This window comes from Diceros bicornis, chromosome 2 (genome assembly GCF_020826845.1).
Source record: "Diceros bicornis minor isolate mBicDic1 chromosome 2, mDicBic1.mat.cur, whole genome shotgun sequence".
Classification (NCBI taxonomy): domain Eukaryota; kingdom Metazoa; phylum Chordata; class Mammalia; order Perissodactyla; family Rhinocerotidae; genus Diceros; species Diceros bicornis.
The window spans coordinates 55,268,868-55,292,847 of NC_080741.1; the positions used below are offsets into that span (position 1 = coordinate 55,268,868).

Genomic DNA, 23,980 nt, shown 5'->3' on the forward strand with positions numbered 1-23,980 from the left:
CCTGTTCCATAAGCATAATGGCCCCAAATAAAATGAAGCTTTTGTGTAACCAAAGAGCACAAAGAACATTTCAGGAAGCAGGGCGGGTATTTTGTAGTCTGAGGAATTTGAATACAAACTTCTCAGTAGATTTTTTTAAATGTACTCATGTCCCTATTTAGAGAAAGTTCAGGCAGGTGTAACATCCTTTGCCAGAACCTTCAGCAAGTCACATCACTTCGGAAGCCCACAATTCCCCATCAGAACTGAATTGATTTACATCAACATGCAGGAGTAAGGACTAAGACTTTGTATCGCCTGTGCTCCCCTGACAGAGGGCTGCAGTGACCAAGGAGACACATGTAGCCAATGATTTTTCCAGTCCTAAGATTTTATGACATTATAAAAAAAATTAAGGTCACCTATCTCCATAAAAGAACTGAACACTGTCTTATTTTAACCAGTTTTAGAAGCAAGGCAAACTGGAAATGCTTTTCCATTGTCCTTGGCTTTTTCTTGTCTGATGCAGCGCATGTTTTTGGTGCTCATTCTGTGTAAGGCTCTGTACTGTGCATTGTAGAAACCTCAGAGATGAATAAGACCTAGTTCTATAAACTTGGATTGCTCTGGACAGTTCAATCTATATTGATCTTTTATATTAGGGCCTTTTGTGTTAATCTCTTACAAGCATTCCTAGGTCAACCCTGCTAGAGGCTCTCTAGTGCTTAGTGTCAGAGCCCCCTCCCTGAGTCTTGGCGCTTGCTCATTTCCCTGAATGAAGACGTCTTCAGAAAGAGTGCTTTCGAAATTTGCAGAAGACATGTTGACAAGAATTATCTAATAATTAGTTGAATGGACTCATTAGGAAGTGGATCCCTCATTAATGAAGATATTCAAGGAAAAGACAAATGTTATTGTAGAAATTCTCTTGCTAGGTGGGATTTTAGACAAGATTGTCAATTAGGTTCCTTTCAGGACTGAGATTCTTGGAGTCTGTGCTCCTTTGCTGACAGGCCCATGTGTACCCACGTCCATACACATTTGTGTTCTCAAATATAAATTTCTAGGGGACTAACTCTCTTTATGTTTATCTGTATCACGCTTTATTGCTGAAAACATCAACTAAGAGACAGTGGACTTTCTCATTCTGCTGCACACCTATCAATAATAATGTCTTCTTTTACCATGCAATCTCATGACACTTTCTTTTTCATAGTCCTCTAAAGAAAAATATGAACTTAGCTTGCTAGTTCTGGACTGGAATCATCAAGTTATCCTTTTGGACAGTTTTGGGCAAGGAGAAGGAGCTGTGGGACATGAGAGTGGCCCCCACAAGTGCTCTGTGTGTGTGTGTGCACACTGGAGTGTGATGGCCCCTCTGCCCGTTTCCTTTGTTCACCGTTTTTCCTACAAAGAATTATGTCTGGAGAAAACAAATTCTGATTAATTAAGTTAAGGCAGTTGTCTAATTGGCTTTTGGCAAGTAGGGTTTTCGTTGAACTTTCAGTGAAATCATATAATGAAGGGGAATTCACCTTTTTCTTGGTAAGGTTATGGATGACGTAACATCTTAGGAGATTTCATGGCCCCTTTAGATTCAGGGAAAATGTTAAAAATCACCAAGTACAATTGTTATGGTGGAGCTCTCTCTTGTTTTTTCTATTGTGTGTTGAATACCTGTACACACTGGAAAAGAAGCTGGTTTCTATTACTGCTTAGGCTTGGGCCAAGAGAAAATTCTTAATTGCTTTGGTCATAAATGTATTCGAATTCAAGTCTGTCTTCCCCTTGCTTCTCAAGTCAATTGGATTCCATTCAACTCACATTCACTGAACACCTTTTATAAGACAGGCACTAGACTAACAATTATGAACTATAAGCATTAGAAATTTGTGCTCAGCGTCTTTTAATTCATGGGTATTGGAACCATTGTTAGTAATTGAAAATCTTTTAACACTAATGCCATATTGTTACGACATTAATAAGAGTTTGGAGTAAGTATTGCATTTCAGCTCTATCCCTGTTTAGAATGGTTTTGCTAAGAAAACTGGGCTTCAAATTAAACTTTCATAAATCAGTAAAGTTTTAACCAACAAATCAGAGCTGAAGTTCTCAACTCATTGTAAAATAAGTTCAAAACTTTATCTCATGAAACGCTCCATGGCTATATTTAGAAAGGCAATATAAATATGATTACTGACACGAGTAAACACTGTAATTAGTAACCACAAATTAGAAAAAATGTGGTCCCGCTGTGGTGGTCAATGATTTTGATGTGAAGAAGCTGGATGTTCCCCAGTGTGGGTGGTCATAACTTGTTGCATTGATTCCTTCAACTGAGAGGACTGGCTCCCCGGCACCTATGGCCCTATAGAGTAGACCAACTCTGGGCTCTGGGAAGCCAGCCCCAGCACAGTCTGCAGAATTGATGACTCTCTTAACATGAGCACTACAGCTATCTCCGTTTTTGTCATCGTATTCTTCTTCTTACAGGAACAGTCAACAAAAGCAATGTGGTGACAGCAAGTACCTCCATCCAGCTCCTGGATGAACGGAAATCTCCTGTGGTGGCAGGTAAACAATGGATTTCAATTGATGAATATAAAATAAGCATGGCATCCATTCATCTGGCCAGTCAGCTACTTGTATGTACCAGAAAGTTGGTTTTGAAAGGAAAAAAAATTAAAAATTACTTCCTCCTCAGCTTGGTGTCATCTCCTCCGATCCAAGGTTCTGACAGCTGCTTGTGTTTGATGTAAAAACAGAAATCTTTCCCAGGACTTTTGTTCTTAAACTCTGAGCCAGTAAGAAATTGTTGGTATGTGCAGAGGAGAATTTCTTGACAGTAAGTAGCATGCTCATTTAAAGTAAGCTCCAGATCTCCCACTTCTGATTCATTAGGATAACAGTGGGTGTACGAGGAAATTGTGGGTTTGTTTTAGGCAAATATAAGCTGAAATGTGGCCTTCTCCAGAGAGCCTGAGATTTTTCATCACCCTAATCCCCCTGAGGAATTAGAGTTAGATGTATCTGCAGGGGCCTGGTTTGGGACCAGGAGAAAGCCAAGACGTTTTACGATTGAAAGTCTTGACCTGTCAAAGAAACCCTGTCTCCTGCTTTTCCCATCTCTTTCACTCTCAGGAGTGTCAGGAGATGTCTGTGGCTGGCTGGGGGCTTTCCTTGGTGGTATTTGGCCTAAAGGACCAGAAACTGCCATTAGCCCTTCTTTGGGGACAGCTGCTGAGAAAAATGGAGGCTTTCGTGTCTGGCACATCATCTATTTCTGATAAATAATTATTGAATGCATTGGATGATGGATGGATGAGACCCTCCAAGCACCATCCTGATACTGGTTAGATTTACCAAAGGGAGTTACTGTGTCTTGGGACACCTCCCTCGATAAGTTGTACTGGAAGGTGACTTTGAATATCAACTTCTGTGTCTTCACACACTACGGATATTTGAAGGAATGCAAATAGAGCAGACATGTTTGAAGTGGTTTTTCTTTGGCTAAGAAATACTGTCCCCCCCACCACTTTATTTCTGACTTAGCCTATGCATCATAATTGTATTAGCAGGGATTAAAAGGTTTGGAGCAGTTGCCTGGTTACTTGGTATGGCAAGGAAGACAGTCTGATGTATCTGACCTGTAGCTCATCTTGAACTAGGCAGACCTGTAACTAATCAGCCAGGAGATAAGGACTCTGAGGATTCACAGCTGCTGTCTTCAAATTTTGTCACTTCGCATCTCATGTTCCTTGAGGAAAGTAGGAGACAGGATCATTTAACTCAGCAAGATTTATTTTTGCTTAAAGGAGGTCAGACTTGCTTACCTCCAGGCTGACCCAGCCAGCTAATTCTGGAGGCATTTTATCTCCCTGGAGCTGGGGCCACATGCAGCAGCTGCCAAAGACATGGTTTGGCCAAAGCTCTCTGTCAGCCTGTTTGAAATCTCTTTTTAAAAACTTTTCCTTGAGTTTCTTATTCAGTCATCATAAAGGATGCTCTGTCTTGGCCCTAAATCACTGTGCCCATCCAAGCCACTTCTGTCCAAGTTTACAAACTATGCTTAAGTGTTTCCAAATGACTTATATTTCATAAATGTCTATTTGGCTGAGGATGGGTGAAACGTGGACCCAGCCTGGGCACTCTGTATCCATTCTGAGGAATAATGTGAATTTCCCAAATGGTTTGCTGGTCTGCTATTGAATTATACAGCTGGCCGGAGACCACAGGCAAGTTTGGCCTACCTTGAGTGGGTGGAAGAGACATCCTCATGTTTACAGCTACTCAGTATGTGTCAATTGGTCCCCATTTTCAGAAGATAATTGCAGAGCAAGACAAAGAAGCAAGGTTATCTGAGGAACTGTGTTTAGTTCTTACCTTTTAAAACTGGTGATCATTGGGGCTGGTCCGGTGGCACAAGTGATTAAGTGCGCGCGCTCGCTACAGTGACCCGGAGTTTACCGGTTTGGATCCCGGGCACGCACCGACACACTGCTTGTCAAGCCATGCTGTGGTGGCATCCCATATAAAGTGGAGGAAGATGGGCATGGATGTTAGCCCAGGGCCAGTCTTCCTCAGCAAAAAGAGGAGGATTGGCAGATGTTAGCTCAGGGCCGATCTTCCTCACAAAAAAAAAATAAATAAATAAAACTGGTGATTATCAATCTTCTTTTTTAAAAGTGTGTTTGGTAGACATAAGATAAAACAGAGTTGCTCAGTTTTGGTCTTGAAGACTGCCATGGATGCAGCACCATAAAGGCAATGACCTCAAGAGGATCTTTCTGTCTCCAAAGGCAGAGAAGCCTCTTTGGCCGTTCCTCCGGGTTTCCTTGATTGACTTACCTATCATGTCACTGTGTGATTAGGTTCGGTAACTTTCTTATGCGGATTTTCCTCAAATTAAGTAGACATTGTTTACCACTCTAAAATAAAAAAGGCCATTTAATTGGAGAAGAAGCCTTGTTTTGGCAGGTGAAGATGAATATGTGAGCAGGCTTGTCCCCCAGCAGTGTGTCTCCAACAACACATGGGATACAGCCAACTGGCAGTAACTTGGGGTTTCAATGAAATCCTTGTGTTAAATTGAAATTTATCTGACAGGAAAGGTGTACAACTTTGCAAATAATTATCAAGGACTGCTTTGAAAGGCTTGCACTGCTCCCAGGCCTGATCCGGTCTTCTCATGTTCATTGGCTACATGTGTCTGTTTTGGAATAGAAAGAGTTTCTTGTTTTGTTTTATTGTTTGTTTGTTTTATTCTCTTCTTTCTTGCTTTTTTCTTGTTTTCTTTTTTAAACAAAAACATTTAGATACTCATCTGTCAATGACATCTTTGAAGAAAGGGCAGTCAAACTGGGCAGAATTCCATTTATACGTCAGCCTCAGTGCATAAATGGGCCCTATCCATCTTCTTGGCCTATGACATTGCTTACAGTCCTTCTCTTGAGGAACCTGCCAACTCTCCAGCTGCCACTAGCGTGCTGAATTTTCTTAATTGCTTTCCCACTGCAAAGGAAGAAGTGGTAGGACTTTCTCTTTGGCCTACCAAGTCTCTGTAGAGCCCTGGAACCTTCTGTGTGTCTCAGGCCCTTAATCCATTTTTCTGTTGTTATTGGAAATTCAAACATTGGATTGTAAGGTCCACTTAGGTTTGTCACTCACTCCATAACTTACTAAATGTGTGGTCTTGGGTCTCCGAAGGTATAGCTAAAATAGGATTGGGATTAATTCCTCACCTTACTCTGAGTTGATTTGGGGATAAAATGTGAAAACAAACGAGAAAATACCTAAATATGAAGAAGTATAAAAATGCTAGGATTGAGGATGACTCGTTTTTATCTTCAAGTTGGCAGCATATTCGTTCATTCACTCATTTATTCAACAAATATTTCCTGACCTCCTGCTTTTACCAGGAGCTCTAGGTGTAGATGAACCAGGCCCTGAAATTGACATTCCCTCTCTTCCTCCAGAGACCTATAAAATAGAAGTTCTTTTTCAAGCCATGTCTACACTTTTCAAGTGAATTGAAAAGCTGAACAATTATCTAGAAGGTTCTAGAGGTAAAGACTTTGTTCTTTTTCTCTTCTGTGCCTTACAGCATAACGCAATGGAGTACCTGAAGCATAGTGGATTGATTCTCAATAAGAATCCTCAGTAAATTGAATTGAACTTCTAGAAGCCTGTTTTGCCCTCACTTAGTTGTTATTGACTTGAGTTCCATAAATTACCTAGATCATGGCATTAATTCTCCCCTCTACTCTCAATGGAAAGATAGGGTGCTATTGACGAGCAGTCACAGGCACTGCTTCCACCATGCTAGGATGGAAATGACCCGGAGAAGAAAAGAAATACAGAGTGGGGAGTAATTGAGCCAAGTTGGAAGGTGTAACTATGCAGGGAACTTCTTCCCCTCCTTGGAGTGTTTGTCCAACCTCCCTATTCTCCTTCTGGACTCTCCCTCCGACAAATACAAAATACCTAATCTCAGTTTTTGTTCAGATTTCTGGATTTTTTAAATAATAGATAATAAATTCTGAATTATTTACATTTGCTTTACAATGTGAATTTTGACATATCAAAAATATCAAAATCTAAAATTTCTCCTAAAAATGTGTCAGTTTGGTTTCTTTCCTTTCCTTCTTTTTTTTTTTTTTTTTTGCTAAGGAAGATTCTCCCTGAGCCAACATCTGTGACCATCTTCCTGTATTTTGTATGTGGGTCACCGCCACAGCATGGCCACCAACAAGTGGTATAGGTCCACGCCCTAGAACCGAACCCAGGCCATTGAAGCAGAGCACACCAAACTTAACCACTAGGCCATTGGACCAGCTCCCCAGTTTGATTTCTTAAATAAATTATAAGCTCTCCAAAGGCAGGGACTGTCCCAATTATCTTTTTATTCACAGTGTCAAGTACAAGGGCTGACGTGACAAATTGGTCAAAAATATTGACTGAATAAATGACACAAGGAAAATGGGATTCATTTTCACCTGCTATATGTAGGTACATAGGCGTGCAAAATTTACTCTCCAGACAATGGGAACACAGTACTTGACTAAAACTCTAGGAGAGGCACTCAGCAGCTAAAAGTCCAATCGTCACCATTGTAATATGATACAGACCAATATGATATTTTAAAGAATAGAAAAATGGTTTAGTGTCCCATCCTAATGGCAACTGTGTTGGCCTGGTAGTTACCTCTGCCTCAGCAGATGTCTTTTCTGAGATCCAGGCATCTAACATGATGCTTAGAATAGCTAAATCTGCTCAGCGGCAGAAAGAAATAGATTATAGACATTAGAGGCATTGGTTTCTTACAGAAACAGTTTTTTTAAAACAAATTTATTGAAGTATGATTTACTTACCAAAAATTCACCTGTCATAAGGGTAAAATTCAATAATTTTTAGTAAATTTTGAGGGGCTCTGATCTGCTGCTCTGTTCCTTTGCAAGGAATACAGATCACATTAGATCCATTCATTGGCAGATATTTGAAAATGGTGGGTTAAGTGGTCTCATTTGCATAATTCTAGGCAGTGTGATGAAGGGGAATGCTTGATGATAGGACAGAAAGTCCCATTTTACCAGCTAATCAGGAAAGAGATTAATTAATATCGTTGACCATTAGCTGTTGTCAGGTATGTGCTGTTTAAACTGAGTGCACTCTTTAGTATGGACCCTTCATTAGAATTGGATGAATAATGTTGGCAAAAAGTTATAGGCAAACATTCAGCTTGACAACATTCCCTTGACGGGATTTCACGTATTTTGTGTATACAAGTTAACTAGTATGTCAGGATTTATGTGTCCAGTCTGCATGAATAAACCTGTAGTTTGTTAGATCTGAGCAAAGGGAGTGTTTTATCTTGGCAGAAATTAATACTTATTTATTAAACCAGTAGTTCTCAACCAGGGGCAATTTTGCTCCCCAGGAGACATTCGACAGCATCTAGAAACATTTTTGTTTGTCACGACTGGTTAGGAGGGGTGCTACTGGCATTTAGTGGGTAGAGGTCAAGAATGCTGCTAAATACCCTACAAGGCACAGGACAGCCTCTCACAACAGCAAAGAATTGTCTGGTCTAAAATGTCAGTAGGGGCGAGGTTGAGAAATACTGGGTTAAACCGACAGGCAAACTTCAACTCTTGGTGCTTTCAAATTCAGTGTTTTCCCTTATAGGCTCATTTACGAAAATATCTTGTTTTATTTCTACGTTTTTAATTAAGTCATTCAATAAATATATATCTAGCACCTACTGTGTGCCTAGTGCTGGGGATATAGCTGTGAACAAGCATTCCAGAGGGCGTTGTGGAATGTGACTGGGATTGTTGGTTGATACGATGAGAGGGCACTGTTGGCATCCCCTGGCCAGAGGCTGGGGTGACAGCCGCACGGTGAAGAATCATTCCAGCCAAATGCTGCGACGCTTCCTGAGAACACTGAGCAAGACCAAGTTGCTGCCAATGGAGAACTTCCGTTAGTGTGGGAGATACAGACAAAAGACAAATATCGCATGAATGGAAGGAAAGAAGGAAGAAAGGAATAAGCGAGGGAGAGGAGGGAATTTCCAGTAGTGGTATATGCTCTATAGAAAACAGATTAGGATGAAGAGATGAAGTGTGGCTGGCAGTGGCAAAGGCAGGGATGCATGCTTATATTCATACATACTTGTGTATAGACGTGTGACAGGGGTGATGCCTCTCCAGATTGGGGGTGGAGGGGCTGAGGGAAGGCCTCCCTAAGGAGGTGACAGGAGCAGAGACCTGAATGATGAGATGCAGCCATCATGCAAAGATCTGTGGGAAGAGCATTCCAGGCAAGAGGTAACAAACTTCTCCAAGAATCTTGAACGAGATCCCTCATATATGTGTGTACATGTTCCAGGTGGGTACTCTGTGACACGAATGAATCTTTCAGGTTTGGGGGGTATTCACTAGGATCTAAAAGCAGGGCAGGTGGGCAGATGACCCAGGGAGGTAGGGAACCCAAGGCAAATCTTTGCTCTGAATGTTAGCTGTGAGATCAGGCTTTTCATGTGTTAGGCATTTGTTTTTTCAAACTGACAAATAGGTGCAATACAGGGGCAAAAGGAGGTCTAAGCCAGTAGAACTGACAACAGCAAACTTTGTCGAAATGGATTAGTGATGTAGCTACCAGTTATGCTGTATTTTAAGTCTGCAACAGAATCTGAGTTAGAGTTGGCCGTGTAGAACAGCTGCTCTGCATATCACGGTAGCCAGATGGGGGCACAGTGAGGATTATTGCTCCAGGAATAAAAATAACCCAGAGTTTTGAGAAACTGGATCCTCCATGCTAACTCTCCAGGACACTCACTCTCAAGAGTCACCATCCTTTTATAAACCTTATAAAAAGCCCTAACACGTCCTCCACCCAAAAATCAGCAGCAGAATTTTGGAGTAACAGGTCCTCGTACCTGGCTTGTGTGTTCTGAATTGGCAAGTTAAGACCCCTCCTTTTGAGGTCATGGTGAGATTTGGATATTAAAGCCAATGTGAACCAAGGATTTAGGAGTGAGTGCAGGACCAGTTCCCCCTCTTGCTCTGGGCCTGAGTTTTCACATTTGTAAAACGAGTTTGATTGGTGCTTTGGTTGGATTTCTAACAGCCTAGTTTTTAAAGATGGAGATTTGTTTCATCATCACAGAAAAGGAAAGGAATTAGCCAATAATGGAGTATTTTTCACATCCAGATTCAATCTGACTTTGGGGGCCCCTTCTGGTTCCTGCTGAGAGAAATAAATGAGTCTATATATATTTAAAGCTTGGTAAATGCTCTAGTTGAGTGCTCAATAATGCTTAGCTGCTAAATTATTATTGCTGTTGTTATGTTATTAAGAATGACTATATGTTACACCCGCCATCACTCACTAGCCAGTGCTTATTGCCTTGTGCTGTTCTCTGCGGAAACTTGCATAGAGAATGTCATTATAGTGTCTGGACATGTTTCATAGTAAAACTTTGAAACTCGTACTTTCATGTGCCTATGCCTTAGAATAGAAGTTGGCAAACTACAGCTCACCCGACCAAATCTAGGCTGCTACCTGTTTTGTCTCATTTTGTTCCTTACAGTTTTATTGAGATATATTTCAAATACTATAAAATTTACCTATTTAAAGTGTACAGTCCATTGGGCTTTAGTATATTGACAAAGTTGTGCAACCATCACCACAATCTTATTTTAGAAAAGTTTCAACATCCCTAAAAGAACCCCCCATACACAAACACCCTCATTCTTGATATCCCACTCCCCACCTCAGCCCTAGGAAACCACTAATCTACTTTCCATCTCTATGGATTTGCCTATTCCAGACATTGCAGATAAATAGAATCACACAATATGTGGCCTTTTGTGTCTGGCTTCTTTCCCTTAGCTTAATATTTTCAAGGTTCATCCATGTTGTAGCATGTGTCAATAGTTTGGTTTTTCATTGCCAAATGATATTCCATTTATGTTTATATAGCATTTTGTTTATCTACTTACCAGTCAATGGACATTCAGGTTGTTCCCACTTTTTAGCTATTATTAGTAATGTTGATATGAACATTCATGTACAAGTTTCTGTACAGATATATGTTTTCATTTCTCTTGAGTAGAGACCTAGGAATGAAATTGTTGGGTCTTATGGTAACTCTATATTTGATATTTTGAAAAACTGCCAAGCTGTTTTCCAAAGCAGCGTCACCATTTTACATTCCCACTAGCAACGCATGTGGGCTCCAATTTTTCCACATCCTCACTAACACTTACTATTGTCTGTCTTTTTTATTTTAGCCATTTTAGTGGATGTGAAGTGATTTGCATTTCCCTAATGACTAATTATGCTGAGTGTCTTTTCATATGCTTATGGCCACTTACATGTCTTTATTGGAGAAATGTCTATTCAGATCCTTTGCTTATATTTAAATTGGTTATTTGTCTTTTTATTGTTGAGATATAAGAGCTCTTTATGTATCCTGGATATGAATACCTTGTCAGATATCTACTAGCTGTTTTTGTAAAGAACATTTTATTGAAATACAGCCTTGCCCATATTGTCTACAGACACCTTCCTACTAAAATGGCAGAGCTGAGGAGTTGGATAGAGACCGTATGGACTACAAAGCCAACAATATTTACTACCTGGCCCTTTACAGAAAAGGTTGCCAATCCCTGCTTTAGATGAAACTATGTCACAGTCTATTAAAAAAAAAAACGTAAAATGTTGATTTGTTCCCTCACTTATTTCACCATCTGTGTATCTTATAAAAATGAAGTGGATATTTAAAATGAAGTGTATATTTAAATCAGAGGCTATATAAGTAGATATTGAAGACAGAGCTTCACGGATCAGAAGGTGTGCATCAGTTGTGCCTAATGGTTTCGTATATGTGGTTACACAGAAATCCCAATCAAAGATCCTAAGCTTTCTAAAAATACATGCTCTCATTGTCAGGCAAGACAGTGATTTTCTTAATCTTTGCTCTAGTTTATAAACCTCTGAACGTGTAATCAGCATAATGCTTGGTAGAACATTGGAAATGCCCTCACATGCTTTGGTGGAAAACAGTTTCTGGGATTTTCTTTTTTTTCCAACATGGCTTATGAGAGATTTTGGGATTTATTTAGCTGCCTTTATCCAGGCAAATCTCCTAGTGACCTTGTTGGGATTTTGATCTCAGTTAAGACTAGAATATATATGAATCATGCCAAGTGAAGGGCCCGCGGAGGATAAATGAGCTGATGTACATTTCCCTTCCCTAGGAACAGAGGGACATGCATAAGCAGAGGGTCTGCAACAGGAGCATAAATGCTGTGACAGTCAGTCTGTGGACTTTCTTCTCATGGAAAATGCTTTGGCCAGTCTGTGGTTGGAAAGGGACAGTGCTGATCAAAGGCTTTTTATTCCCACGGCCTCCCAAAGTTTGCACTCACCGTGAGCTCCTGGGTTCTATTCTGGGTGAATATATCTGCATGAGGTCAGGATCAGTGTCTGAATGTCATTCCTACTTCAAGGCTAAATTTTATGTGACCAGGCTCAAGCAGATGGGAGTGTTCAGTTATCTCTAAAAATAAAAAGAAATTTCAAAACACAAATGTAGTGCATGGTGATTTTATATGCTTTTACTTTACTAGCCTTCTTCCACCAACTTCCAGATTTTTGCTGATATAGTCAGGTTTTTAACCCAAAATTATTATTATTATTATTATTATTATTATTGGTGAGGACAGTTGACTCTGAGCTAACATCTGTTGCCAATCCTCCTCTTTTTGCTTGAGGAAGATTGTCCCTGAGCTAACAGCTGTGCCAGTCTTCCTCTATTTTGTATGTGGGACGCCACCATATCATGGCTTGATGACTGGTGTGTAGGTCTGCACCTGGGATCCGAACCCGCCAAAGCGGAGCAGGCAAACTCAACCACTACTCCACCAGGCCGGCCCCCAGAATTATTTTTGTTATTAAATTACTTTATTTGTGTTATGTGTTCCTCACTCTATTATGCCATATGTTCTTTCCACTTCCTGTCTCCCATTCTTTCTGGAACTCACTCCAATCAGATTTCATCCACAATGAAACATTTCTCATTAAAGTTACCAATAACTTTCACTTTACCAAATCCAAAATTGAACTTCAAATGTTCATTTTTCTTGGTCTATCAGCAGCACTTGTCCATGTTGATCACGTTCTTCTTGAAATATCTCTTTACTTGGTTGTTCACCTATCTTGCTGCTAACCCCTCCTAGGTCTCCTTGCTGATTCCACTCATCTCCCTGACAGTAAATGATGGAGGGCCCCAGGGGTCTCTGTCTGTGCCTCCTGTCCACTCTCAAGGCTTTAAATGCCGTCCATGGGCTGGTAATTCCCAAGCCAAGCCTCTCTCACTTGACTCTCTCTCACCTACTCAACGTCTCTACTCCTTCTCAAATAGGCCTATCAAATGCAATAGACGCCAAGTTGAAGTCCCGATTCCATCCACATCGTGCCTCTCCACTCTTCCTCTGTAGCCTTGCTGATCTAGGTAATTCTAGTTATCTATTCATTCCACAAACTTTGGAGTCATTCTTTTTTTTTTTTAACGTTTGTTATGGATAATATTGAATATACTCAAAAGTTGATAGAAACATAAAAAGAAACTCCATGTATCCTTCACCTAATGCCAGTAGCTGTCAACCCACGACCACTGTGCCCTTCAACCCCACAATCCACTTCTCATATTATTTTAAAACAAATCTTAGTCATTAAATCATTTTATCCATTAATATTTCAGTATATATCTTTAAAGGATAAGGACTTCTTTGTATTTTAATATAACAATACCATTACCACACCTAAAAATAATAATTCCTGATTACCTATTACCTAGTCAATGTTTAAATTCCTAGTTGTCTCAAAAATGTCTTTTTAAAAGATTTTTTTATTTTAGTGAGGAAGATTCACCCTGAGCTAACATCCGTTGCCAATCTTCCTCTTTTTTTTTTTTTTTTTTTGCTTGAGGAATATTAGCCCTGAGCTAACATCTGTGCCAATCTTCCTTTACTTTGTATGTGGGATGCCTTTACAGCATGGCTGATGAGTAGAATACGTACATGCCTGGGATCCGAACCCTCAAACCCAGGCTGCCATAGCAGAGTGCGTGGATCTTTAACCACTCGGCTGTGGGGCTGGCCCCCAAAAATGTCATTTTTATTTCTTACTCTCCGTTTGAACCAGGATCTTGAAGTAATTCTTGACTCTTTCCTTCTGCTCCTACCCACCACCAATCTGTCTATAAATCCTGTTGGTTCTTTCTTCAAATTATGTACAGAATCAGACCACTTCTCAGTACCTCCAGTGCTACCCCACTGGGCTAGTTTACCCTCATTTCTCCCTTGGATTGTTGCAGTGGCCTTCTAAATGGTTCACCTGCCTTCTTCCACCTCTGACTGCCCCCTGCCCCCACCAATCTAATCTTCATAGGAGCCAGAGCAATCTTATTAAAAGATAGATAGTATCATGTCACTCCTCTATTCAAAAACTCCCTTTTGACTTCCCAATTTACTCAGAGTTAAAAGCCAAAATGCTCATAATGGCCCATGTGTTAGTTATCTGTTGCTGCGTAACAAATTATGCCAAAACTTAGCAGCTTAAAACTACAAACACTTACTATCTTACAGTTTCTGTGAGTCATGAATCTGGGTGAAGCTTAGCAGGGTGAATCTTAATAGACTTACCAACACTAGAAGTCTTATTATTTTAATTTTGATAACAAAATATTTGTCCATGAAATGGGCCACTAAAATATAATAAATTTACTAGTAGAGGCATTTCTCCTTCAAGTGCACTAGATGGTGTCTTAGTCAGGATAGATGAAGTTAACGTGCAGCAACAAAGATCCCTAAAATCTCAGCAACTCAACACAACAAAAGCTTATCTCTTGCTTTCAAAAGTACACTTATGGATACAGGCGACTCTCAAGGGCAGCTGTCCTACACCTAGACATGTTAACTCAACATTCTAGGCTCCTATTCTAGCAATTAAATGCTTCTACCCAGAAATGACACACATCACTTCACTCACATTTCTTTGGCAAAAAAAAGAGAAAGGTGATTAAACAAGGGCATGAGTATTAAGAGGTAGGAATCATTGAGCATCACGTAAAAGCTGCCTGCCACAACCCATACGGTCCTACATGATTGGACCCCTAGACACCCTCTGACCTCAGCTCCTTTTACTTCCACCATTGTCCACTCAACCACAGCCACACTGCCTCTTTGTTGTTCTTCAGACATATCAAGCTTGCTCCTATCTCATGGCCTCTGCACCTACTATGCCTTCTCCCTAGGACATTTTTCCTCCAGATGTCTTCATCAGTAGCTGCATCATTTCCTTCAGGCCTCTCCTCAAATATTTTCTCAGAGAGGGCTTTTTTTTTTTGGTGAGGAAGAATAGCCCTCAGCTAACATGCATCGCCACTCCTCCTCTTTCTGCTGAGGAAGACCGGGCCTGGGCTAACTTCCGTGCCCATCTTCCTCTACTTTATATGTGGGATGCCTGCCACAGCATGGCTTGATAAGTGGTGCATAGATCCGTGCCTGGGATCCAAACCTGCGAACTCCAGGCCACCAAACCGGAGTGTGCAAACTTAACCACTACACCACCGGGCTGGCCCCAGAGAGGGCTTTCTTGATCACCGTATATTAAATAGAAACTGTTCCTCTCCCATATCCCCATATCTCTGCCCATCACACCTGCTTTTTTACCACCTGATATATTTTTTCTGAGAATTGCAATCTCACTTTGGTTCCTTGTTAAGTTTTGCTTTTATTTGTTGATTTCTAGATTTTAGAATTTTTAATTTGTTCTCAAAATTTGAAAATTTTACCAGAATCTGTTTGTTTCATTTATTTGTTTTTCTCTAATTTATACTGATTGAGACTTACATGTGCCAGGTACTAACCTAGACTAACTTTTGATTTTTTTTTTCATTCATCTGTCTTATAGTAAGTCTTTCTTGATCTGTATAACTAGGGTTTTTCTTTGGCTTGGGAGAGATACTTTCTTAGATTTTTTTTTTCCTTCTGTTTGATATGTTCTAATCTTTATCGGGAAGACCAATTATTCACATATTGGTTCTTTACTACTGCCTTTTCATTTCTATCATCTTCTATTGTTTTCATCTATGTTTTTTTCTTTTTTTCTTCTGTATTCTGGGAGTATATTATGTGTTCTATATCACTGATTCAATATATTGCAATGTTTCTTTTGTACCTCTGATGATGACTGCAGTAGATTTTATTCATTTGTTACTTATTTATATCTTTTTATTCACTTATTATTTACTATTATTAGTCATTATTATTTTATTATTCATTGTTATGTTATGATTGCTTGCAATTATTTACTCCTTGCCCATTGCAATGTCACTCAGTGCGGCCTACTGGAGCTGTATGCTCTGTGCCTCATTAACTCTGAACTCGGCCATATGATATGATTTTGCCAAGGGAATGTAAGTGGGTATAATGTATGCCAAATCCAACCAGAGACTTTAAAAATTGTATTAGGATATGTTTTAAAATAGATCTTTCTTGCTTCTTCTGCATCTTGAGGGCAATGTTGCCTTTCTTCCTTTTTTTTTTTCTTTTAAGTATCTTTTAGGGGGCTCCAAGTTAGATTTCTTTCTTAATTTTAACATTGTTAAAATATGTCATGTTTGCTAATGAATGGGGTAAATGGCTTCCCCCTGAGTGCCCCTTCTTGTTGACTTTAGACTACTCCTTAGAGACTAAGATGGAAGGCTAGTTGATATACACGGCCCCTAGACGAATGTCAGTGTCTAGACATCTTCCATTTAGTGTGGCCTTGCAGAATTGGTAGAGGATGCCACCTCCTGCTGCCTGGTAGTCTGACTACTTAACCTAGATAAACCAAAGTAGTCTGTACTTTTCATTTCTTGTAAGAAAGAGTAGATAACAACTATAGCCCCTAGATTGTACTTATCTTATTGTCCCCTCTTCCTTTTATCATCCTGTTATATGCTACATTGTTGAGATTCTTCCTCTCTAGTGGGTGAAGACAGCAAGGTGTTAATGGCTGGTGTTGTAGAAGTTAAATATCCTCAGATACCCTACATATAGGAGGGAATGGTTTCCCTCTGGTTTTTGAAGCCCCTTGTCTCAGAGGAAGGAATACCAGCATAAGGATGGGAAGTGCAGACTATTACTCTCTTCCTTTACATCCCACTCATCTGTCTTTGCTTTGGATAGCTGGGCATTCCTCCTGGAGACTTGCGTATCATTGACTGGTATTCTTAATTTTTAGATTCCTCATAACTTTTTTCTTCTTCTGTATATTCATGCGTATTTCAATGAGAAACACTACTTATTAGCCAGCATCTAATTATATCATTTTCTCAAATAGCTGCAAGAAAGTGTGGCTGAGTTTCTTCCCCTCTCATTCTAAGAAAATCATTTCCAGCCCAGCAGAGTCATGGGTGATTGAAGGACCCTCATTTTCCCATTTTGCCTTGGCTTCAGCTGGCTTCCTGGGTGTTATTGAAACCAGAGCTCTGGCAGCGAATACTGTTGGTGGTTGAGTTTCTTTTATCTGCCATGTTTTAAGGTAGGTACTGGCAGTGCCAGGAAAGGATCCCAATTCTGACTTCTTCAAACCTATCACATCCAGAAAAGTGCCCAGCCTTTGGCCTTGGGAAGATCTGAATCCAAATTCTTACTCCACTGCTTATCAGTGGTGTGACCTTGAACAAATGCCCCAAACCCAATGATAGTGTTTCTTCATCTGTAATGTGGCAGTAAAACACCCACACATTTTAGTCAATATGAGGCTTAGAGAAAATGAAAGTATTACACTTGGAAAACAACTGGCACAAAATTGGGTGCTCAATAGATGTCGATGATGGTACTATAATTGTCTTTATCCAAATAATTAATATAGTAATGCTATAGTCTTGATATTGTGGTTCACACAGAATGAAGGAAGAATGGCGGGGATCGGGTTGTATTATCCATGCTAACCCCTCATGCTCCTGCGACTGCACTTATCAGGCCTGCAATTAATTATCTGTGTGACTTTGGGAAAGTTCCCTTCCTTTTCCATGCTCCTATTTCCCATTTATAAAATAAGGACATGGAACTATATCAGGAGAGCAAATAGATTTAATCTCACATGTCAACTCCAGTTGATCGGTAGTGGGTACCTAGAAAACAGATTTAAAAGTATTGGGAGGCCTTGGCTGGGCTCAGTAGATAAGTTTGCCCTGATCTATCAGCAGTGTCTGAAGTGGGTAGGGAAGCTGGTCACAGCTATCCCCAAATTTGCCAGGCCCGGCCTAAATGCTCTCCAAGGACCTTCCCAACTCCCAATCCTCTCGTTCTTTTTCTGGGTCTTCTTGATGGGCTTTTGTCACAAGGTGACATCCTATCCATCCAAATGAATATTCAGTGTCATCAGAGTGAAAAGTAGACTGAAGAAGGCCTCCGTTGGAGTATCATTTGCTGGTAGGTTTCTGTCTAAAAGTATTTAGCAATGGATACACTAGTAGGTTCCACCAAACTGGAAACAGTTGTTTTCTGATCTGCAATAGGAAGTTATAGGTTTCCAACGGTTGCATAATTATATTAATGTGTGCCTCAGATAGATTATTTTATAAATTGATTTAGCCACTTCCTTTGATATTTAGGATCTAAGACGAGAGTGTCTTGTTTCCGGGGTAACTTGATTAACGTGAGTAATGAGATTTGATTTTCGTGAACCTTCCTGAAGAAATTATGTGGATCACTTTTCAGTCTTCCATTTTTGTAAGGAAATATAAAACACCCAGTTGTCCATTGGCATTTTATCATCTTAAGCACAAGATTCTTCCTGCAGGGTCAGGGATATTTGCCTTAATTCGAAAAACTTTTCAGATATAGATTGACGCTCTTCTTTCTCCACAGTCTCTATGGCAGGTACATTCTTCGTCCTCCCTCTTTATATGCCTCACTTCAGACAGCTACAGCATCTATTGGATCCTGCTATTATGAATCTGTGATCTCTGGCAAAGCAAAAATCACAGTCTATGGTCATACATTCCGCTAAATATGATGAGAAAACTATATTTCAGATAGTTTCCTCAGAAACAATCAACAGTAAATGTGGTTTTTGTTCGCAACATACCCTCAGAAAGGCTCTATGATGGAAGGGCATTTTTATAGGGGAATCTATGAATATGACAGCAGCAATAAACAGCTGAAAATAATCTATGAGGCGTTTGAAAATTACCCCTCACGAGCTGTACTGGTTGTGAAAGATAATTTGTGGTTCTCGCAGAATACTCTGCAAATTGGGTCTTTCATCTGTGATCTTTTTTACAGTTAAAACATTTCATTTCTCGTATTAACAAATGATAACTCTGCATTTGTTAATCTAAACAATTTGATTTATATTTTTCTGTGCTGAGAGACTGTTGACATTTCAGGGTAAGTAATTATTTTCATTGCCAACTGCTGTTGGTGGTGACTGTAGGCAAAAGATAGAAATATGAATATATGTGTGAATCGTTTTAATCCTTTTTCTTAAAGACTACTCGTAGAGCAGGAATCTGTTTGCCTGAGTTATCATCTGGACTTAGAAATCTAATAGGACGTGGGTGTTGACGAGTGAGGGTTCTAGCCGTGTTCAGGGTTTTCTGTGGTGTATTGGAAGCTCTCTCATGTAATCACTGTGGGCAGGGGGACAAGGTTGACCTGCAGTGTCACCAGACCTCTGGCAGACACTGTACACTTGCAGTCTTAAATCACAGCCGTGAGAGGAAGCCCGCATTTTTGGCCTCAGTGGTTCCCAGCTTATGTAACATCTGTTCAAGTATCTCACAGGGTGGTTGCCAGGATTACATGACAAAGGCTCACAAGAACACCTCTCACCATGCCTGGTACGTAGCATGAGCTCTTGAAACATTTGGTGAAGTGGGGATGACATATAAAAAGATCTTCTAAATTTCCTTTCTCATACTGCTTTCTTGGCCAGGGACTCACAGTCCAGGGCAAGGGAAAGACTTTTTCACCTGGAAAGTAATCACTACATCCTTAGACCGGATGCTCAGCTCTGACCACTGAAGCAGTGCGATGGGGCAGAGCAGAAAGGAGGCACCAGGGCATGTGATGGAGCCGAGGCATCAGCTGGCGTTCTCAGGGGTCTCTTTTTGAGCTTAAAATTCATGCTAATTTTTCAATATATTCTTTAACATATCCAGGTTTATTTTAGTACAGAAAAAAATTAACATAAAAGTTTATACTTTTTCCCTCAGAAAAATCATTTAGCAAAATTGCTACTCCCAAAAGATGGTCCATTTTTAGCTTGTGGGGGAGGGGCACACTAGTCGTGAAGCACTATAGGCAGATGGCATCTGTGTCCATTAGGGGCACCTGGGTGTGTGTCCTGTAGGATAGGCTGTGGTCAGTTCATCCGTCTGTTTCCCTCAGCCTCTTGACACTGTTGGCCAAGGCTCTGGCCACATCAGACAGGGAGACAGTACTCCTCCGTGTGTGGACTTCCCATTCACATTCCAGGTTAGGGAAGGGACTACTGATTTAGGATTCAAACCACCTTTTACATACCCTAAAGGAGTGAATGTAGAGCCAGGACCCTGAATGGCAAATATGCTTTATCCTTTGAACCAACTCCAGTTGATTAGTTCTGGTTGCCTACAGTGTTGTCTTAAGAAGGCATCTGTGGTGCATCCGGGCTCAGCTGGGAGGAGTGCCGGGATTGATTAGCCATGTCTGTCAAGGCCTCTGGAGGGATAGCTTGCCCTATATTTGCCATTCTCTGCTTTTGACATGTCCTTAACTCTTCTATGTAAAATTGTTTTAAGACTAACAGGTATGAGATGGGGCATGACGAGAGAGAGCAGATAGATTCCCCTTTAAGAAAACCTCGCATGAGAAAATGCAAATTTACAAAATGCATAAATCTGGAGCCAATTATTGCCATTACAGAAAGATTCCATGAAAGGTTCCTTTAAATAGCGAGCTCCCCTACTGCATTAAAATGATGATTCAATTTACAAAAATTCACTTTGCATGCAACTCTTCAGGACCGTGTCTGTGAAGTAAAGCAAGCCATACCTGATTTTTTTAAACCATGGCCTAAATAATGTTCAGGATGGCTGCTGCCACATATCTCAAGTCTCTTGATAATTCCCACTCTCTTCAGACTTCCTTCTTACTTCCTATCCCAGAGTGTTGAGTAGATGGTCTGGGGGGGTGGTCGACAGCTGCTGGCTTCCGCCCTGCCACGGCTGCATTTCATTATCGGGTAAACTGATTGCTCCGAGTATGTTTATGTGTGGGTGTGGTTGTACGAGTCTGTGCACTCTCTGCACTACGTATGTAGATACAGATACACACAAGCCATTATCTCACTCTCAGCCCACCCTAAATTCATTCCTGCTGTGAGAGTTATAAATGGAAGGTTCCCATCGCCGGGTGGATATGGTTTTTTGGTAATATGTACCCCGAATTCCGGCTCCCCATCCTCTTTGTGTTTGTTTATATGTTATTTACCCTCGCATCAGAAAACTTCCCCAGACCCTGGGCCTGAGTCCCATTATCCAGACATGGAACCCTCCTCTTCCTCTGTGGCCTAGAAAGCCCCAAATGGTTTTCTGATTTAGAAAATTAGATATAATCTGACTCTTGTGGCAAGCTATGAAATTCCCAACCAACAGACGCTCCCATTAAATATATAACATATACAAGTATCACCGAGCCAGCACGAACTTGAATTATAGAGGCATTCAGTGCCCCTCGGGTAAGAGCACCAGCTTCTTCCCAGGCGCTCAAAATTGGGCATTTTTCCAGTGGACCCTAAAGCTCCCAGGAATGCTGACTGGCACCTGTGTTTGAATTTCTGTTGTTCTGTAAAAGCAACTTAATGCAGGGAAGAGCACCTGAAGGAGATGGTATCTTCCCTTTCTCTGTGTATGGCTTTCCCTCCCATAGAATAACTGTAATAACTTCTCAGGCACAGAGCACAAGTATCATCTCTATTTCTTCTATGGTATTTTAAAAATCTCAACATAAATTTCTTCCAGGTATATTTTTTTTTTACAGACACATCTTTTTTTTTTCTTTTGGAAAAAGCAAAATGAGGCAGTAACAGTGAACACATCAGCCCTGCTCAGACACTTTCTTCTGTCCTAAAATGATTGTTGCTATTTGAGATGAAAGCTCTCAGGCTGGTGAGCTGTCAAACAGCTCTTTCCCTTCTATCTTCACAGGCTTATCAGTTTGAGCCAAGGGTCCCCCAGGGTATTTGGCTGTAATAGCTGCATAGGTGCAGCCGTAGATGGCAGCCGCCAACATCATGAGACACACGACCCCGCACACAATCCCAGTGATGATGACAGTGGCCATGGCGTGACGCAGATTGGCTGGCCTCGGCTTGGGTTTGAGCTCACACTCTGCGCTATGGCTCTCAGGAGGCCTCGGGACGGCCCGGTGGGCAGAACCTGGCTGCTGCACCATCGAGGACTCCCGATCTGGAGAAGGAAAAGGGCAAGGCTGGTACAGCTCGTGAGGGATTTTCAGGAGGTCCTTTCCTTTCCAGGTGTCTGGTGACGCACAGATGACACCATCCGTTATTCCCCCTTTAAAAAACAAAAGCAAAGAATGATAACAGAGTCTGATACAACTGAATTCCCATAAGCCTGCAAAAACCTAGGCAGATGGAATTTATAAAGCACCTTTTTTTTTTCCTGGAGTCAAAGAACTTAACAACCATATTTTATGATTTCAGAACTTCTAAATTGGCTAAATGTTAAAAATGCCACATACTAAACTGGCAATTATGTATGACCAAGAATTCATTAGAAGCCAAGTCACCTTTACCTTATAAATGCTGAAAGAGAAACAAGGCAAAGCTGACAGCAAGGGGCGGTGGAGGCCGACCTGAGGGCACTGTTGCCGACAGCATTCCTGCCACTCACACCCCTGGCGATCCCCCCACACAAGAAATCTATTGTACCAAATTCCCATTGGAAATCTACAAAATAAAGAAAACAAATGTCTTTTGTTGTGATGTTATGTGTTAATTACAAAGACCTTATGTGTTTACCAACACTCTTCATCCCAAATGGGGAGGTCAGTGGTCTTTTGACTGTTTTGTGCATCTGAAGATGTGACAGTAATATTAGTCGGGTCATTAGACCCAGTTTCCATTCTCTGTGAGGTGATTGATTTCCTCAGGTATGTAGACTACTGCTGCTCAGGAGGGATTTTGGTGCCTAGTACTTCTTTCCTAGAAAGAGCACTGGGCTAACAGATTCCATTCCGGCCAGATTTGACCACTGATTTACTATTTGACCTCAGGCAAATAAACTTCTCTGACTAAATTTTTTGCCATAAAGACATCATATTTGTGTCTGACTTGACGGTTTACAAAGCACTGTTAGATAAATCCTTATAACTCTGCTATAATGGGTAATTCTTGCCCAAGGTCACCCAGGTAAGTGGACAGATCAACACCCCAAACAGCCTTCCCCCTTGGTCCCAGTTTTTCCCATTACACTCGCTGCTTCTCTACTTCCTCCTCTCTGGAGCATCCTGAGGTCAGCAGAGTTAACACAATGACCCTCAGTAAAGCCTTTTGACTGGGCAGAACCCCACCCCCATGACCTGTGGCTCAGTTCCCTCTGGCTGCCATGAATTCCTCCCCCAGGATGGCTGTGAAGCCTAGCACCACTCTTAGCCAAGTTAGATTGGAGATTCTTTTAATACACTGTAGGTGAATTGTGAAATTATACCAGAAAGTCACATATGAGAGGTCGTCACTTCAGTGTTACTAGAAACTTCCCTTGTATACCACTTCAGAGTTTTGAGAAGAGCTTCACATCCATTCCATCGGTGCCTTCTAAGCCAAGTCCTATGTGGCCCTGTTAGTAGATGGTGCCATTTTGCAGTGCAAGGGTTATCATGGCCCACGTCACGTCGGGGTTGGTGGCTATGGCAAAATTCAACTCACACCTTTTTTGCTGCCACTGCTTGCATCTGAATCACCTACTGCCAGAGTCTCATGGGCCCCTCCTGGCTTCTTCAGTGATCCCGAGGCAAGAGCCCCAACTCTAAAGCAAAAAGGCAACAGAAGAATTTTCTCCTTTCCTGAACTGATGTGCAAGAGGCCAGAGGTGTGGGGTGGCTGCTCTGGATGAGCCGAAGGCACCGTCGGGCTGTGCCGTGATTAAGGATCTCTGCCTCATGGACCATTTCAGGCCTTTGCCTGGAAGTTGGATGTAAGGCAGAAGGCCAGAGAGACAGAAATGAAACGTGGGGCTTTGAGAAGTAACAATATTAACCCAGCCAAAGAGCACTGAGACTGCCACAGGGGAAGAAATGCTGCCTGTCCTGGGACCAGCAATTCCATCAGCTGACTTTTACCTAGACTGGGTGGTTCACCCAATCACTCCAGGCTTAAGCACTGTCTTTCTCCAGTAAGCTTTCTGCTGTTCAATATTAGGGTAAGAGGC

The 23,980-nt window shown here is 41.1% G+C and overlaps 2 protein-coding genes across 2 annotated transcripts in view; one reads left to right on the plus strand and one right to left on the minus strand.

The window, feature by feature from the left end:
* The window catches only part of CACNA2D3 (calcium voltage-gated channel auxiliary subunit alpha2delta 3), an 853,260-nt gene that overhangs the window by 700,802 nt on the left and 128,478 nt on the right, over positions 1-23,980 (plus strand). The window contains exon 26 of the mRNA XM_058561298.1: positions 2,473-2,553. Within this exon, the coding sequence (XP_058417281.1) occupies positions 2,473-2,553 (81 nt within the window). The remainder of the gene's footprint in view (positions 1-2,472; positions 2,554-23,980) is intronic.
* Positions 21,657-23,980, minus strand: part of LRTM1 (leucine rich repeats and transmembrane domains 1) — a 28,463-nt gene continuing 26,139 nt past the window's right edge. The window contains exon 3 of the mRNA XM_058550050.1: positions 21,657-22,105. Within this exon, the coding sequence (XP_058406033.1) occupies positions 21,690-22,105 (416 nt within the window). The 3' untranslated portion in view covers positions 21,657-21,689. The remainder of the gene's footprint in view (positions 22,106-23,980) is intronic.